Source organism: Onychostruthus taczanowskii, unplaced genomic scaffold (genome assembly GCF_017590055.1).
Source record: "Onychostruthus taczanowskii isolate IOZ18803 unplaced genomic scaffold, ASM1759005v1 scaffold52, whole genome shotgun sequence".
Classification (NCBI taxonomy): domain Eukaryota; kingdom Metazoa; phylum Chordata; class Aves; order Passeriformes; family Passeridae; genus Onychostruthus; species Onychostruthus taczanowskii.
The window spans coordinates 3,282,970-3,300,126 of record NW_024502791.1 but is presented as its reverse complement, the minus strand read 5'-3'; the positions used below and the strand labels follow the sequence as shown (position 1 = coordinate 3,300,126).

The window sequence follows — 17,157 nt, the reverse complement described above, 5'->3', positions numbered from 1 at the left end:
ATAAACCTAGAATATATACAGAGTGACAAAAACTGAACTCCAAATTATGCAACTACCAACAGTTGCTATAATCATGTCAGGATTATGAAACTACTGTTATTCTTCACTGTATTCTCTGGGTTTTGGCTCATCATCTTTATCGCAAAACACAAATCTTTAAGGATCGTGTGGCTGTGTATGCCTTTCAGACATTTTCCATTCCTGGACCGTTTTCATGATGACTGGGATTTAGTTGTTGCATCACTTCTTCAGCCAGCGCGGAATGTGATCTGTAAACTATTTTCCAGTTCAAGTATAGTTGACTGTCCTTTGCAACCATGAGAAGATAATTTCATACCTCAATTTTAGTACCAAATGAAGCCAGTCAGAAAGCACAAAAAGAGAAGAAAGGATAACAGTTTAAATTTCAATGGCAACTCACTCCAAATTTCATTTTTTTTGAGCAGTTCAATTCAACCAGAAGTCTAGTTTGCTTAACCATTGCTTTCGTGATTCATGTTGTGCCCTTGACAGTTAAAGAGACTTCCTACCATGATCTTTTCTCTTCCTTACTGTTTTTGTTCTAATGGTGGGAGGCTCTAGTGAGTCCATGCTGGGCTCAGTGAGCCTGTAACCCCTAGAGATTAACTAATTAGCTGCAAACTACAGAATGATGCTTCCTGTTAGGCTGATACCAAACATTTGACCTTTGCATTAAGTCCTAAAGGACTGCATCCCAAACATGCTTTTGTCAGGAAATCAGCAACATAGTTGATGCAGGTTTTGAATGATATAAAATTTAATACTTATATTTCTTCTATGGTCATGCATGTCTCAGTATGTCCAGATTCAAATGAAAGTAATGATTTGATGAATAGGAAGTCTCTCCGAACAGAAGGGTCTGTGATACTTTTTAGGGAGCAATAAGATGAGAAGACAAAATTCCATATTTATAGTCATGGCCTTCCAAAGAATGGGGGTAGACTGGTAGTTTCCACTTCCACTTTTGTAGCTTAATGAAAGAATGCCATACCATTGCAAAAGGCATTTTTAAACAGTATGTCATAACAAAAAAGGAAGCAGGTTGATCTGAGAGTTGTGTTTCCATAGTTTCATGAGATTCAGAAATAGAATAGAGTAGAATATAACTATTTCAGTTGGAAGGGACCTACAAATGTCATCTAGTCCAACTGCCTGTTCAGGGCTGACCAATTTAAAGCATTCTTGGCAACTAAACCAAGCAGCGGATAACCCCACCTCTGTCACACTGTCATCTGCACAGCAGCAATCTTGACTTCACCTAAGGATTGAGAGCAAGTGTGTAAAATTAACAGTATCAGTGATGGGCTTGCCATTGTTGTAGCACACCAGACTTCATAAAAATATTTAAAATAATTTTATTACTTAAGTTAAGAAACAGTATCTTCTTTTTCTAAGTGAAGTTGTTTTGTTTTGCTGAGTGCTCTTAGTGTTCAGAGGCTGCTTAGGTTTCTTGCCATAGATTTGTTTTTGTGAACTTAAAAATTATTATTGAATTGGGTAGAAATCTAATCAACGTGACAAAGCTGAGTGCAAATGTTAACTTTGATTAAAGAAAGTGATGAAATCTTGAAAAGCTCTACCACATTCATGTGGTGTCATACCACATTCAGTGTGGGAACTGTAAATGATTTTGGAAGAAAGGAGTGGTCTTTTTAATACACAAGCTATATTTATCCTTGAGATTTCCATTTGTGTACAAGTGGACATAAATTATCAAGACATGTATGATGTATGCACAGTTAATTTAAACACTGCATGGACCACTTTGGTTTCCTTTAGTCTTTTTCTCAGCATTAAATCTTTTCTTCTGGATATACACCACACACTCTTGGACAGCTTGTTCTGTGCAACATTACAGCAAAATGAAGTGGATTTGAATATATGTGTCTAAAGAGCCTTGATTTTCACACAGAGATCAGGTGTCCTCTGTTCTTGTGCTGCTTTGTGTGAGTAGAAAAGTAACTGTATCTGCACAGTGGTGAATGAAGAGCAATGCTGTGGTAGATGTACGTGTAGGAGTACTGAATGTGAGACAAGCACAAAGTTGTATTTTACCTTTGCCATTTAACATTTTTTTTTTGGCAACATGGACAGTGGGATTGAGTGCACCCTTAACAGATTTGCTGATGATACTGGTCTGTGTGGCCCAGTCAGCATGCTGAAGGGAAGGGGTGTCATCGGAGGGGACTTGGACAGGCTTGAGAGGTGTGTAGAGGAAAAGCTCATGACGGTCACCAAGACCAAGTGCAAGGTCCTGCACCTGATTTGAGGTAATCCCAAGCACCAATACAGGCAGGAAGATAATGGATTGAGAGCAGCCATAACAAGAGAGGCTTGGGGGAGTTGACTGACAAGAAGCTCAACACAAGCTGGCAATGTGTGCTCGCATCCCAGAAAGCCAACTGTGAACTGGACTGCATCTAAAGAAGCATGGCCAGCGGGTCAAGGGAGGCAATTCTGCCCTTCTACTCTGTTCTTTTTGAGACCCCCACCTGGAGTGCTGGATCCAGCTGTGGGGCACCAAACATGAGAAGGATGTGCACCTGTTGGAACAAGTTCAGAGGAGGACGAGTGATCATCTGATCAGAGGAATGAAGCATCTCTCTTTGAAGGCTGACTGAGAGAATAGGGGTTGTTCAGCCTGGAGAAGAGAAGACTTAAGGGAGACCTGATAGCACCTTTCAGTATCTCATAAGAAATCTGGACAAGGACTTTTTACAAAGACTTGTAGTGACAGGACAAGGGGGAATGACTTCAAACTGAAAGGGAGTAGGTTTAGGTTAGATATTAGGAATAAATTATTTTCTGTGATAGTGGTAAGGCACCAGAAAAGATTGCCTAGAGAAGCTAGGGATGTCCCATCCCTTGGAGTTTTCAAGGACAGGCTGGATGGGTCTTGGAGCAACTGGATGTAACAAAAGTTTGCCTGCACATGGCAGGGGGTTGGACTCTTCCAGGTCCTTTCCAACATTCTACAAATTTGTGCACAAACTGCATGAGGAAAGAATATGGTGACCGATATCCTTCTTCCAACAAATATTTCAATGCACAGGTCTGAAAATCTGTCGATTAATACTTTGTTCTTTTAAAAAGTCTGTAGCCCATGTTGTTTCTTCTTCAGAATATGCTGCATCTCAGCTACAAGGCTTAGCAAGTGTGGTTGTATTAGCATAGGCAAAATGGCATAGACAAGGTCCAAAATTACAGTAGGGAAAGAGAAACAAACAATACATGTACATCAGCAAAGGAAAAGGGAAACAGAATAAAAGAGGTAGCAGATTAACAGATTAGTCAAACATGATATGAAAATAAAAATAAAAACAATTGTGTTTTTGAATGAGAGTAAGAAGTCAGATTAAATAAATAAATAAGTTACACCACCCCCACTACCCCTCCCAAGAAAGCTTAAGCATGTATAGATAGAATATACATAAGGAAAGATCTGGTTGCCCGTGGAATACAGTTTTTGTTCTCTGTTAAAAATAACTTTGTAATGTATTTCCATACCCTATTTTTTCAAACCACCACATTTCTTATCAAAAAGTTTGGAAAAAAGAAAACCTTTCCTTTGGCTTATCATTACAGTTGACATTAAAATAAATATGACTAATAGTACCCATTAGTACATAGCACAAAGGAAAGTGGTCTTCAAAACTTACTTAAATAAGGAGAATGAGTATCTTTTCAACAGAGAAAATTGACTGGCAACCAAATGATTGTGATTATAAAATATAGACAAACACAGCACAGGATGGTAACTGAATCACTTATCAAGTAACCAGTAACTACCTGGGGAGAGGGATAAGACAATCTGTAAAATTTCCTAAATACCTCACTTTTTCTGAAGTATTTTTGTAGTCCCCAAAACTATGTCAAAGGATACATAGCAGCAGTTGGTAGCACTAAAATTGTTACTTTAATCATAACTGTTTGAGGCCTGTGTGAGTAAATGTTGTTGGACCTGATGACCCTTGTGGAACTCTTCCAAGTCAGCTTATTCTGTGATTCTGTGAAATGAAAAGTAGTATTTTTATTGATCTAATCAGAGTGTGGAGAAGCTTTTGAACATAGTAAGTAATCTTCATATCACTTTTAAAATACACATTTTCTATTTTGAGTTTTCAGAGTTTGCATGTGTTTACTTTCTAAAAAAAAACAACTATGAAGAGAAAGACACAGAATAATCACCCTAAGCCTAGCTAAAGTTTTTATTTCCATACATGTAGCCTTTCACTTTCTGTAATAATTTAATATGAACTTCCACTTGAATCTGAAGAATACACAGAATCTACAGACACTTCACAATATAACCTGTTTTCATTGTCTACTTGGTGCTTCCATTTAATTAGGTTAAGAAATATACTGTATTTATGTATGGATATATTATTATTATTGTTATTGTTGTTATTGTTATTTACTGTCTTGAACTAAAGTAATCCTACTTTATATTGTTTCTTAGATTATTAGATGTCTGACACTGTAATTATTTTAATAAGGACAGTGATAATTTAGAAGAATATGAGGTATTATTTTATATGATGGTTCTCTCTTCCAGCCTGCTCAAAAAGTTTTCCAGTTGGTTAACAGTTCAGCTAAATTAGTTGTAAATTTTAAAGGAATATTATGTGTGATGGTTGGGACAGATCTGAAAGCCCTGGGAGCTGTTTGGATTTTGTTTAAGGGTAGGAAAACATGGATATGTCTGCGATATGTCCTTCCTAGCAGAGAATGCTAGCTTTCAGATAAATTGAGAGCAGCAACACACACATATTTGCTATTTCTCTCTTTCCTGTTGAGTTCTTGGTTTTCTTTCTGGGATTGCATTGTGGATAAAATGCTATTTATCAGAAATAAGATGTAATTGGTACCTAGGTGCCAATCAGGGAAGAACTAAGCAGTGGCAAGAGGGGCATAGTACACCGTGGTGTTTGTGAAAGCATATGCCACTGAAAATGACACTGTTTGTATATTTGAGGGCTTCTCAGCCATGTAGGAGATCCTGTAATGTAATTTTTAAGCTTAGTTTTCATAGAATCTACCTTATAAATTCTAGGTGTTTAACTTATTATGGTCCTATTTTCAGTGTATACTTTCTTGAGAAAAGGTCTTGTGAAGTTCATTTTTAAGGGCTTTTTCCTTACATAGCTTATGTTTATCTTTTTAGGATTGAGACATTAGAGAAGACAGGGGGGCTGTCTTTTTAGGTCTGAGTATTTATGTGCTCCTGCACTCTGTGCTGACAGTACACAAACCAGCTGTTTTCCTGAAACTGGAAGACTGTAGGACTTCAGCTGTGTGTATAAAACATCAAGCAGTGGATTTTCAGGCTAAGGTACTGTCAGAGCTTGCTGTGTGATTGTCTGCATGATGGTGCTATTCCTTCAAATATACCAACTGCAAGCAGAAATATAAACGCCAGTGTGGGTGAGTGGGGGTCCGTAGTGACACAGAGTCCCCCAGGCAGGTGCAAAGGAGAGCTGCTTTATTGCAAAACCCAGGCCTTTTTGAGCAGTTAGCCCATTATCAGCTACATACTTTTAAATCATAACAAATATAATTCAAATCATAACAAGCATAATTCACCATGCACTACGATGTGAACACACCATGGTTACGTAACTTGTTTTCTACCCCTAATTCAGCTGAGTCTCTTTCCCACAGTCCTTTTCTAGTTAACCAAAGCAACAGGCCTGAGCCATTTTATAAGGCCTTCCTTTTATAAGGTTTTACTGATATGCAACACAAGAGACATTCAGTTGGGGAACAGAGGAAACTGAAATTAGGGTTCAGTCCTGAAGTGGTGTGTATAGTTCTCTTCTTTATCTCACGTGTTTTACAAGTTTAGCATGGAGATCACTTTCTTGTTTATCTTGAAAAATATTCTTATATAGTGCTGTAACATATTCATAGATGAAAGTTTGGTTGGAGATTAACATTTTTAAAAAATAGAAGAGCTTTATAGTCTTTCCTTCTTTATCTGAAGGCATTTTAAAAGAAATAGATCTGAATCTCTATATACAGAATTAGTACAAGTTAAGAACAGTGTTTTGTTCAGGGAGAGATAAGTACAAGAAAAGGGATGGTACAAATTTTGAAATTATATAAAATAAAATGTAGCAAGAATGTATGTGCTGTTCACTGTTTTAAACTCTTGTGCATGACACAGAGATTATGTTTGTATAAAGCTAAAAGGAAAATAAAAATTCCCTTCGCTTTCAATCAATTTGAGTCAGCTTTCAGGAGTTTCATCTTGTTAATTTTCACTTCATGATCTACAATGTCATTTGATTATAATATATAATAGCTTAAAAGAAATAATGTAGAAAATAGTCTTGTAATAGCATGTAAATAATTAGATAGGGATTCTCATTAGATCGTTTTAGTGTAACATTATTTGGTTTCCTGAACTCCTGGTGTATATGTATGTATTAGTCAATTAGAAGGAAAATGTGACAGTTAGCCCAAGGGTTTTGTTGTTAAGTATAAGTTTTATTTTTAGTTTGTCAGTTGATCCAATCTATTAGTCACCACGTTATCAGCTGAATCTAAGGAGAACAACACCACATCTGGAGTCTAATGGAGGGATAAAAGTTCATTTTTCAAAAAAATAAAATAATGTATATGCTTTTCCGCAAGTTTCAGAACAAAAGAGCAAATCTCTTTCTTTTAAATGTGTCCGTGGTCTCAGAAGAAATAGGTCCTTTCTGTTCATTTAATTTGTTTTCTTTTTTCCCTCAAAGTTGATAACTTCATTGACATTTGTGATTAATTGGGTTTTAAAGATGCTGACATTTAAAGTTGATCCTCCTTCTTTACTGCTTCTGTAACAAAACTCTGCTTACAATTCTTTTCACCTATTTTTCTGTGCAATAGTCACTGATGCTTAGCTGCTGTAGTTAGTGTATATTAAGTTCTGTGTTGATCTAAAACTTCTTACTTAAAGAGATAGTGTAAAGATACAGTACATTCCTCTTTTACTATCTAGAAACAAGAGTATATTTGGAAATAAATCATAGCAATGTGGGATGTTTATTCCTAATTTTTTATAACTACTTGAAAAATTTATGTTGTTCTGCATAAGATATTTATTGCCTGTGGGCATATTTATTGCCTGTGTGCAACATTTGGAGTGTATTCTTATGCTGGAAAAACAGAGATCCTTATTTCTTTTGATATTTCTCAAATTTTTAATCTTGCTCTATGTTACTAAGCTTTCAGTAGGAGAGGTGGAGGGTAGTCCAAGAAGTTTAGCAGAGGGGTCCCTCTGGGATGGGTGGGCCATGATCCTTTACATGGTGCCACAAGTAAATTAGAAGTTAGGGAGATCAAGGGAATTTTCAGTATCCTTCATAGCCATTGAGTTTTGAATTGTCATTTCACTGAAAAATATTTGTAGCTATAGAAGATAACATGACAGTATTTGCTGGGGGATGTTTCTTAAGGATCTTTAAAGCAGTTCCTCAATTCCCCTTCTGTTGATATTTTCTTAAAAAAAAAAAAAAAAGCATTAGAAAGAGATTAAGGAAGATATTATCTTCTTAATGAAGAATTATATGCTGAATTAGTAAAATAATTGTGTCAGTAATTTGATGTAGTGGCAAAGTGTCTAGAACTAAACTGGTGGTAATTGATAAAAACAAAATAGATTTTCCTGATGTACAGCTTTACAAAGAGGAAAGCAAACCTGAAATTAAAATATTTTTCAGCTGCTACTGTTCTGAGCTTGTCAAGTTATGCTAGTTATTCTTCCAAATGCAGTTTAATTTTTTTTCTGGCAACTGATTTGCCCCCTGCAATTTTTTTCTATTTTGCTCTATTTACATCTATGCAAATAATAATTTTTTTAAGTGGCATGTTCTCTGAATAATGTAAATATTTTCTCTCTGGAGATATTAGGGGCAACTGCATTTTAGCTCCCTTGTTGTGAAGGAAGCCAAAAAGAAAAATCAAACACACATGCATACACATTTACACACTGAAATCATGACATGCTCAAGGAATACAAGAGAGAACCCTGGAGAAATAACATTTCTGCAACAGCTTCTCTCTGGCTGGCTACCTCCAATAGAAACATAGAATAAGCATACCCAGTGAGAGATGAACTGAAGCTGTGATGCAGTGGGACTGAAGAAAATTAGCTATTTGAAAAGAGTACAACCTTAGAGAAAACTAACCATATCATAGCAAGGGTGTAGGAGGTAGGAAAAGTCTTCTGCTTGTGTAATCCTTGGACTGCTTTGTCTTACAACACTTACATATGCTAACCTTGCTAAACATTCCAGTTTATTAAATTCCTTAGAATGAATGCATTTTATTTTAGGGAAGAGACACTTATACTACTGCTTTACATTAAGGAATCAGTGCTACCATTAATTTAATATAGACTTACTTCACATGATTCAGAATGAAGATATAAACTATCTGGAATAAAAAGCTAGCTCGTATTTAACATCGTATTTTAGTGAGAGGACATAGTAGCATCATTTTGGAAAAAGTGCAGTTGCTTAGTATAACCACTTAATGGAGCGTAAGAAAGCTTTTAAATAGCTGATGTATTGACCTTGGAGGAAGAGTAGTGCTTGTTCTATCTGTCCATCTCAAAATCTAACATTAGAGAAGTGCATGTATTTAATGGCCATCTTCAAATACAAGCATGGAGCTGGAAATGTCAGTTATTAATTGTTTCATTCGATTCTGGAGAATAAATGAGAAATCTGCAGAGAGTCATACCTACAAGTCCTATTTCCAGATAGATAGATTAGTTATTGTACCTATTCACTAATCTACATGCTTTGTTATCAGTAGCACTTACAGTTTGTTAAAGTTGGGCATATGACTGTACTTGGGAAAAATGTATGGCAGATAACACAGTTGTTTATAGAATTGAATGGCTGGATCACAAGGGAAATACAAATCAGAGGTGCTGAGGTGACAAAGGAGGAGTAGGAATGGTTTAAGGGAGTGGAGACCACTAATGATCACAGTGAATCAGGAGGAAGGGAATAAGATTATTTTTGTATAACCACGCATGACAAAATAGGATAAGAATTAATGTAGTTGAAATATGAAAATAGAATTGTGCTCAAGTTGTTTCAAGGAGCCAAAAGTCCACTGGACTCTACTTGAACCTAAACTAACTGAAACTAATATCCTGTGTCTGGTACAGTTGGGATTAATGCCAAAGAGCACAGCTGAAATTATTTTACAGGTGTGGAGGATTTTCTTTTGGGAATTGATAAAGACCAGACATCCACACTTGTTCTTCATTAGATAATGCTAATTGTTTTGTCTGGGAAAGGTATCCAGCATTTAGAATGCTTCAGCAAAGAAGCATTAAAAACCCTTCAGAGAAAACTCAAAATTTGCACTGAATAACAAAGTATGTGTCCCTCTTACACAGACTGGTTGTGTTTCACTGTTCACTGCATTAACCTCCCCTAGAAGACTGGATCAGATTGAAGTTTCTACCCATTAGGCTTGCGGTGTTCATTACTCTAAGTTCACAGCATCAATAGATAAAGCTCTGGTATTAACAACTGTGACTGACGGCTGCTCTCCTCTGCCCAGTGTTACTTGCTTTAGTAATTACAAAAGAGAGAAACTGAGCTCTTTTATGGGATGGTTTGAGCCAGCTGGATACCTACTTCAGGAATTAAAACTTTGCAATCCAGTGAGAAGAGTATACATGTTTGATTTTTTTTTTTTTTCCAGGAGCATAACTGTATATGAAAGAAAATGTTCTCTCAAACTTTAGAGTTTTAACTAATAAACTTACATAATGTGGGGACATTGTTTAATGAGTTTCTAGTGGGTTTCATTATGTAGTGATGTTAATCACATTTTTGACAGATTTTGAGAAAATAATTGTTTGATAACAGAAAAAGTATGTCTATAACTTACAGAATGTTCTATGATTTTTGAGTGTAGAAGGAACATTTCAGATACAGCAAGAATTTTCTTTTACACTGACTGTTTGAAATAGGTTTATTATATTCAGTAAGACAGCATTGTTGAAGTATTGCTAAATGCTTTGTAATTGTGTATAAAAATTAATACATATACCAACTTATATGCATATTTATAAAATCCAAAACCATAGATTTGATCTGGAAAAAAAAATAACCAGGAAAAAGAAAGGCTTTTGCTGAATGATATTTTTTTTGTTCCTCTATAATTTACAGAGCTCACATTATTTAAAATCATGCTTTTGGAATTTGAAATACCAGAATATTAATTTTTGATTTAAAAGAGTTTATAGTAAACTAAGATGTGTATATTTGTCTTGCAGGAGTGAAAAAGCTGATCCATCATTTACACAAACACAAGATACCCATTGGTGTTGCCACCAGCTCGAGTGTATCATCATTTGAGATAAAAACAAGCAGACACAAAGACTTATTTAGTCTTTTTCATCATATTGTGTTGGGAGAGGATCCTGAGTTGAAGCGTGGCAAGCCTAATCCTGATCCATTTCTACTTTGTGCAAAGAGATTTGAACCTCCTGCACCACCAGAGAAGGTAAGAGGGGGAGGGCACAAATTAAATTTAGGAATTTTCTGTTTGAGCTATATTTGGATTTATTTTTTTAATATAATAAATACTTAGATTAATATAAACCTTATTAAAATCAGCAACCCCCATTTTCAAAGATGTTTGTGCTGTCAAAGAGAGGGATTTCCATCCACTACATTTAGAGTTTGTTATGCAGATTGCTCTGATTTCCTACGTGGTAGCATGCAGTAATAGGAAAGTAATGATTTTCTGCTGTATATATAAAGCTGCAAACTTAACTTCACTATTCAGAGTTTGGAAACATTCATGGCTGATATACCTCTTAAGTGTCAAAACATTAAATATAGTTCTTTGTGATGAGGACATATATTTTTCTGAAGGTATATCTTTCCACTAGCAGTCTAAATCTCTGAGATCATAGTCCTTGTTTCCGATTTAAAACTATCAGTTTGAGCAATCTTTCTCAAATAAAAGATATGTTAATTTTTCCTGTCTTATATATAACTTTACAAACTATTCTAAAGTAGAAATCTGCAGGGAGAAAATTTCACATAAACTGAGAGTTAGTTAAAACAATGTCTTCATTTTTATTTTAAATTAAATTGCCTTTAAATTGCCAAGTAGAATGTAAGTTCTGAAGTTTTGGAGTTATTTTCATTACTGCAGAAAATGTGTTGCATGCTAATTTTAAGGAAGAAATTTATGTAGATTAGACTGTGATTACTGTTCTCTCAGTAGAATTATTGGTACTACACAAGTACCTATGGAATGATTAGCTAAGATTCCTCACCTTTTATACTTCAAGATCTCACCCAGAGTCTAAACAGTATTTTTGTTGCCTGGGAATACGAAGCAAATTAAATTTGGTGCAGTGTGGTTTAATTTTGAACAGAGTTAGCCAGACTGGATTTGGGTTTTGGTATGATTGTTTTTCTGTTGCAATTTCCCTTGATGTTCTGTATGTGTGAATCTACTTCTTTGTAAGCTTGCATGTTCAGAAATGACATGCCAAATGTACACAGCCAAGGAAATTGAATGTCAGCTGTGTTAATGGCAAATTAAACTATAATTTCATGGGAGGAGCAGGACAGCTTTTCCAAAACTCTTATTTTATGTGGTTCTGTTTCAGAAAACCCACAAGATAGTAATACTTAAAAAGAACAAAAAGTTTAAAAACAAACCAAAAGGAAGCAACAAAACCAGTGAACCAGTGGCACTGTGTAGATACTTGTATTCTTTAGTTGTGTTAGCTTTGAAAAAAAAATATGAGGAAACAATAGCATCTGTATTACACTTAATATTTTTAAACTTTAAAGGTATGTTAGACAATCAAAGTCACAGATCGTTAATAGTAGTTGTGTATTTTTAATTTTGTTAACTTTTCTTTGAAGAAGGGCCTAGATGTTTGAATCCATATTTTTATTTGTTAGAAGTTTACAGCATCAACTTCCCTGAGTGCAGATAATTCAGCTGAACTTTTTTTTTGTTTCATCTACAAAAGTCACAAATGTTAGTGTGGGAAATTTACAATTACACAGAATTCCCAAGAGGAAGGAAGTGAAAACAGTGCATGTGAAACTATCCAAAATGTTTGTGACTAGTTGCAGTGTAATAGTGTCACCTGCAGTGTTTTGTCCCAAGCAAAGAACTAATAGAGCTACAGGTTTGGGTTTCATGCCAGCAGTCATTAACATGCAAAGGTGCAGCCAGGTATCAGGAGGTAAACCTAATATCTACATAAACAAATAATTGGACTTAAGAAAAACAACTTGTTAGAGCATCATAGGCAGAGCTTGGGCTCATATATCTATGTTATTTATTATTTGAATGTTTTCAATTGGATTGGATTTACTGTGATCCTGGACTGAGATGAGGTTCTTTGGAGCTTTGTGTACTCTTAAACATTGGCGGTTGCTTGATGAATGCCTGCAGAGAACTTTCACTGGAGCTGCTGGCTAGAGCAACCTAGTACATACCAAAACTACCCAGTGAAACCAGCTATCGGAGAGAAAATGAGAACTTTCAAGTTTGCTTCAAAACTTTGTTGCTGCTGTTAGCAAAAAATACAATGTAGGCATAGAGAAAACCAAACCCAGAATTTAGCTGTAGTGTCATATCAGCAAATGGCTGTTGCAGGCATATTTGTGCAAGTAGACCAGTATTTAAGTGACATATAAATGGATATGATATTTGCTATGCTGTCATTGAAGGATGTCATAAATATCCATCTTGAAATTTGTTAGATGTTGATCTTTTGGTTTGCAGTCTTCGCTTAACTAGGAACTTAATAAGCATAATGATAAAATGATAGCACAGGAACTTCAAAAAAGATACAGCCTGCAAATTCAACCTAGGTTTCCTATCTTGTGCTGCATGAAGCATCATATGAACTTCCAACACTAGTGACAATGCCCGGTCATATGAGTAATTAAGTAAATCAGCCAGATAGTCAAAATATGATCTGGAAATTAAATACTAGAAATTTGTTTTTTAATAAAATTTATTTTTTAAATATATTCCAAATTCTGCTCTCAAATGCACAGATGCAACTTGTATGAAAACTATCTGGAGCTTTTCATAGTATTATTTCTTTTTGGATTCTGGTCAGGGAATACTTTAACAAACAGAACATTAATAAATCCAGGCATCCTAATTAGATGCACTCTCAAGTGCTGAGAGATCTGGAAGATGTCATTAAAAGAACATTTTCCATAATCTTTGATCTATCATGGCCATTGGGAGAAGTGCTCGAAGGCTGTAGACAGCAAATATCACTCCTGTGTTGAAGCCAGGCAAGAAGGATGACCCATGAAGCTGCAGGCTTCTCAGCCTCATCCCGATCCCTGAAAAAAGATGATGGAACAACTTATCCTGAAAATCATTTCCAGGCACAGTAAGGATAAGCAAACCATCAGGAGTAATCAGTATGGCTACACAAGGGAAAGTCATGCTTAACAAACCTGGTTAACTTCTTTGATGAAGTGACTGTCCTGGAGGACATGCTGAGAGCAGTGGCTGTTGTCTACCTGAACTGCAGTGATGCCTGTGACATTCTCGCCCATATGATGTGGATGAGCAGACAGTGAAATGGTTTGAAAACTGGCTGAGTGACCAGGCTCAGAGGATTGTGATCAGTGGCACAGTTGGGTGCCAGTGATTAGTGGTGTGCTCTGAGGGTGAGTACTGGGTACAGCCCTGTTTAACATCTGCTTTAGTGGTGTGCATGAATTAAGAGAATGCTCAATAGGATCTTATTAATGCATATTAATATCTGAAGAACGACTGTAATGAAGAAGGAGACAGACTTTTTTCTATGATGCCCAGTGATGGAACCTGAGGCAATGGACACAGACATACACAGGACACTGTGCACAAGGAAACACTTTTTTGTACTGTGAGGATGGCCAAGCACTTGCAAAGGTTGTCCAGGAGGTAGTGGAGATACACAAAGTATGTCTGGACACAGTCCTGTGCAATGGAGGAGGTTGGACCAGATGAGCTGTGGAGGTCCCTTCCAATCTCACTCATCCTGTGATTCAGTGATTAACTTCACAGATTTGATCTGGGAAAAAAAAAAAAAAAAAAGGAAAAAAGATAGGCTTTTGCTGAACAATATTTTTCTGTTCCTCTATAACTTACAGAGCTCACATTATTTAAAATCATGCTTTTGGAATTTGAAATACCAGAATATTAATTTTTTATTTAAAAGAGTTTATAGTAACCAGGCCATTTTTTGTGTGTATTTTCATAATTTATACATATATATATTTATATATCAACGATAACTTTTCAGTGCTATCTTGAAGAACTTTTGTTTCATAATAACAGAAATGGTATTCCATAAATTTATTTTAAATATGGCTCTGAATCAGAGGGTTTCTGACATTTGCATGCCAACATTTATTCATATTTCCAATATATTTCTGTCATCAAAACCACACAGATTAATTAACTTCCTGCTTAAGGGCATTGAAGGCTAAGGCATTGCTTTCCAGTATTTTGGTTGATTTGCTTGTAGCTTTTCTGTAAAATGAAGGACCTTAGTAGTAGTTTAAAAGCAAATACATCCATTTATATTCACTTTTTAAACAGAGGGATAGATTGTAGTGATACAAATGGTCATACCTCTCTTAAGAAGAATCAATCTGTTCTATTTAAAAAGTTCCAACTGATGTAAATCATTGCCTTAATTTAAAACACTATTTCTTTGCCGTTTCTTCCATTTCTAATTAATTAATTGATCCCATAGTTACAAATAATTTCTGTACCAAATCTAGAGAGAGCTCATTAAAATTTTTTCAGACTGATTAAATGGCGTTAGGATTTATGAATCTCAGTGGGCATTTTGTCATAGAATGGAGAAGTTCAAAGAGAAATTTCCTGTGACTTTTTTGCTCCAGAAGATATAACAAAAGAACAGTAGATTCAGAACATTATGACATTCCAATATTTTGTAATTTTATTCTATATTGTACAACTAAAACAGGATAAAGAAGGCTAATTTAGCACTTAATGTGACCATTGGTATTGTGGGCTGTTGTAAAAAAGGATGCTAAAACTGGTTTTCTCTATTATCCACTTAATTTTTAAACTTTTTCTACTTTTTTTCCCCTACTCAACTTCTCCATTTTTACTGTATGCAAGTAGTGTATATATTTTACTCACTATGGTTTTCAGATAAACGGTATTTAATTAGTGATGTTGCTGTTATTCCTTGTGTATACCTGGAGGTTGAATGTATTAGGAGCACTTTATTTAAAGTACAGAAATTACAGACATGAACAACCATTCATAAGTGGTGCACTGAGCTGTAAATTGGAATCCCTGCTGTTCAAATCAATGTTTTAGTCACCATAAATCTGTCCCTTTTCAATTTTATTGGCTTATACTCTTTCCTGAGTTTACGATTCACAATTTTTTTATTTTGGAAATAAAGGCATTAAGTGTAAAACCACTGACATTTTTCAGCTCAGTTCAAATATACATCAATGTCTTTTTCTTCAAGCTTGGCTCTAGTTTTTCTTTGCATAGGCCTAGATTACCAATTTTTGCTCATCTAAAACAACCTTCTAAATAGCTGTTCATGGTCTGAACCATTCTGATTTATCCAAGCCCTTCTGTCTTATTTCCTTGGACTCACAGTTCTCGCCAGCTGTTTTAGCATATCGTTAGATAGTTGTTTTTTCCGGTGGATATAACCTGTGATGGTAATGGTCAGGGTATAAAGTTTAAAGTGCTAGGCTGCATTCAGGAGGAGAGGTGACTAACAGTTTGTAGATGATCACTGTTGTTCTCAGACAGTGTGGTTTGAAAGAGGCAGATACAGCACAGACCAGTGGCTGCTTATTATAAAGAGAGATCAGTGTTGCTCCACAACTCTTTCTGGCTGAAGGTGCATTTTGAGGTAGAAAGCAGAATTTAGTCTTTCTTTTCAGAAGCTACTGGACTTTCTTTTCTCTACTGATGTATTACAGTTCATTAATGCATTTGATGGGTTAGGGTCAATAAAGAACTTCTTGCCTTGTCTGATTTGCTGATGCCAACTCCAGTGTAGCCATATGGTTAGTAGACTGAATTAAGGTCTCAGATGTTTGAGTGTTTCTGGGGTGTGTTTTCTTGTTGTCCCTCATCTGAGGGCTGTACTCTGTCAGTGTTCTTGTTAGCCTTGCATACTGTGCTACACAGTGACCAGCTTCCAAACACAGCAGAGAGGATTCTCCCATGGCAGAAGTGTGTCCTGGTGGGGATGGTACACCCTGGGAAGTGGTAGGACAGCTGAGCAACTGATTCAGTGCCATGAAAGGCTTAAACCACTGCTCCTGAGTAACACACCTTGCTTAAGTGGTTTGCAGCAAAAGCAGAGTTTACTCCCTAAAATAGATTGTAGATTAAATATAGATTACATAGGTTTCACTTTTATTGTACATGAAATGATTAAAAGGTGAATGAACTATGAATGCCCCAGCATTTGTGTGTGCCCAGATTAGTTGAGTTCTGTAATGTAAAACATGCCCTGAATTGTTGAAAGTGGATAGCAGTTGAAATCTTAAAGGGTGTATCTATGGGCTCGGGAAAAGAATGTTTCAACTTGTCTGCCTTCTAACCAAGGTGAGGTGCCAAGTCCAAGGATCCTCCCTTTTTATGATTTTGAAGCTTTTTTGGAGGAATTGTGTTTTTTACTTTATGTAGACATCCAAAATTGCCCAGTCTTAACAGGAAAATTGCCTGTCTTTTTATCAGGAACCAAAAATATCTAGCTGTTAGTCTTTTGTAAAGCATAATTGGAAAAGTAGTTCCAGCACATTTCTACACTGCCAAGAAAAATTCTCCACAGAGAACATAACAGCAATCTGGAACTTCTGCTTTCTTTTTAAAGCAGATCAGAAGAGACTTTTATGCTGGTCTTTTCCTCTGCGTAGACCACTTCGTGAAAAAAATGGAGGAAAACATATTTTTGCATACTTTTGAACCTGAGAAATTCAGTCTCCCAACCTTTTTTGCTTCCTTGGGAATTGTCCTAGTTTCCACATGATACATCAGCTCTTTACTCAGAAAGGTTCTTGGCTAGAAGTTTTTCCTGAATTCCTGAAGCCTTTACTTTTCTGGTTCTGCAATGTGACTGAA

The 17,157-nt window shown here is 35.8% G+C and overlaps 1 protein-coding gene across 1 annotated transcript in view; it reads left to right on the top strand.

Moving 5' to 3' along the window:
* The window catches only part of LOC121342245 (pseudouridine 5'-phosphatase), a 70,279-nt gene that overhangs the window by 31,644 nt on the left and 21,478 nt on the right, over positions 1-17,157 (top strand). The window contains exon 3 of the mRNA XM_041416522.1: positions 10,310-10,539. Coding sequence (XP_041272456.1) covers positions 10,310-10,539 — 230 coding nt within the window. The remainder of the gene's footprint in view (positions 1-10,309; positions 10,540-17,157) is intronic.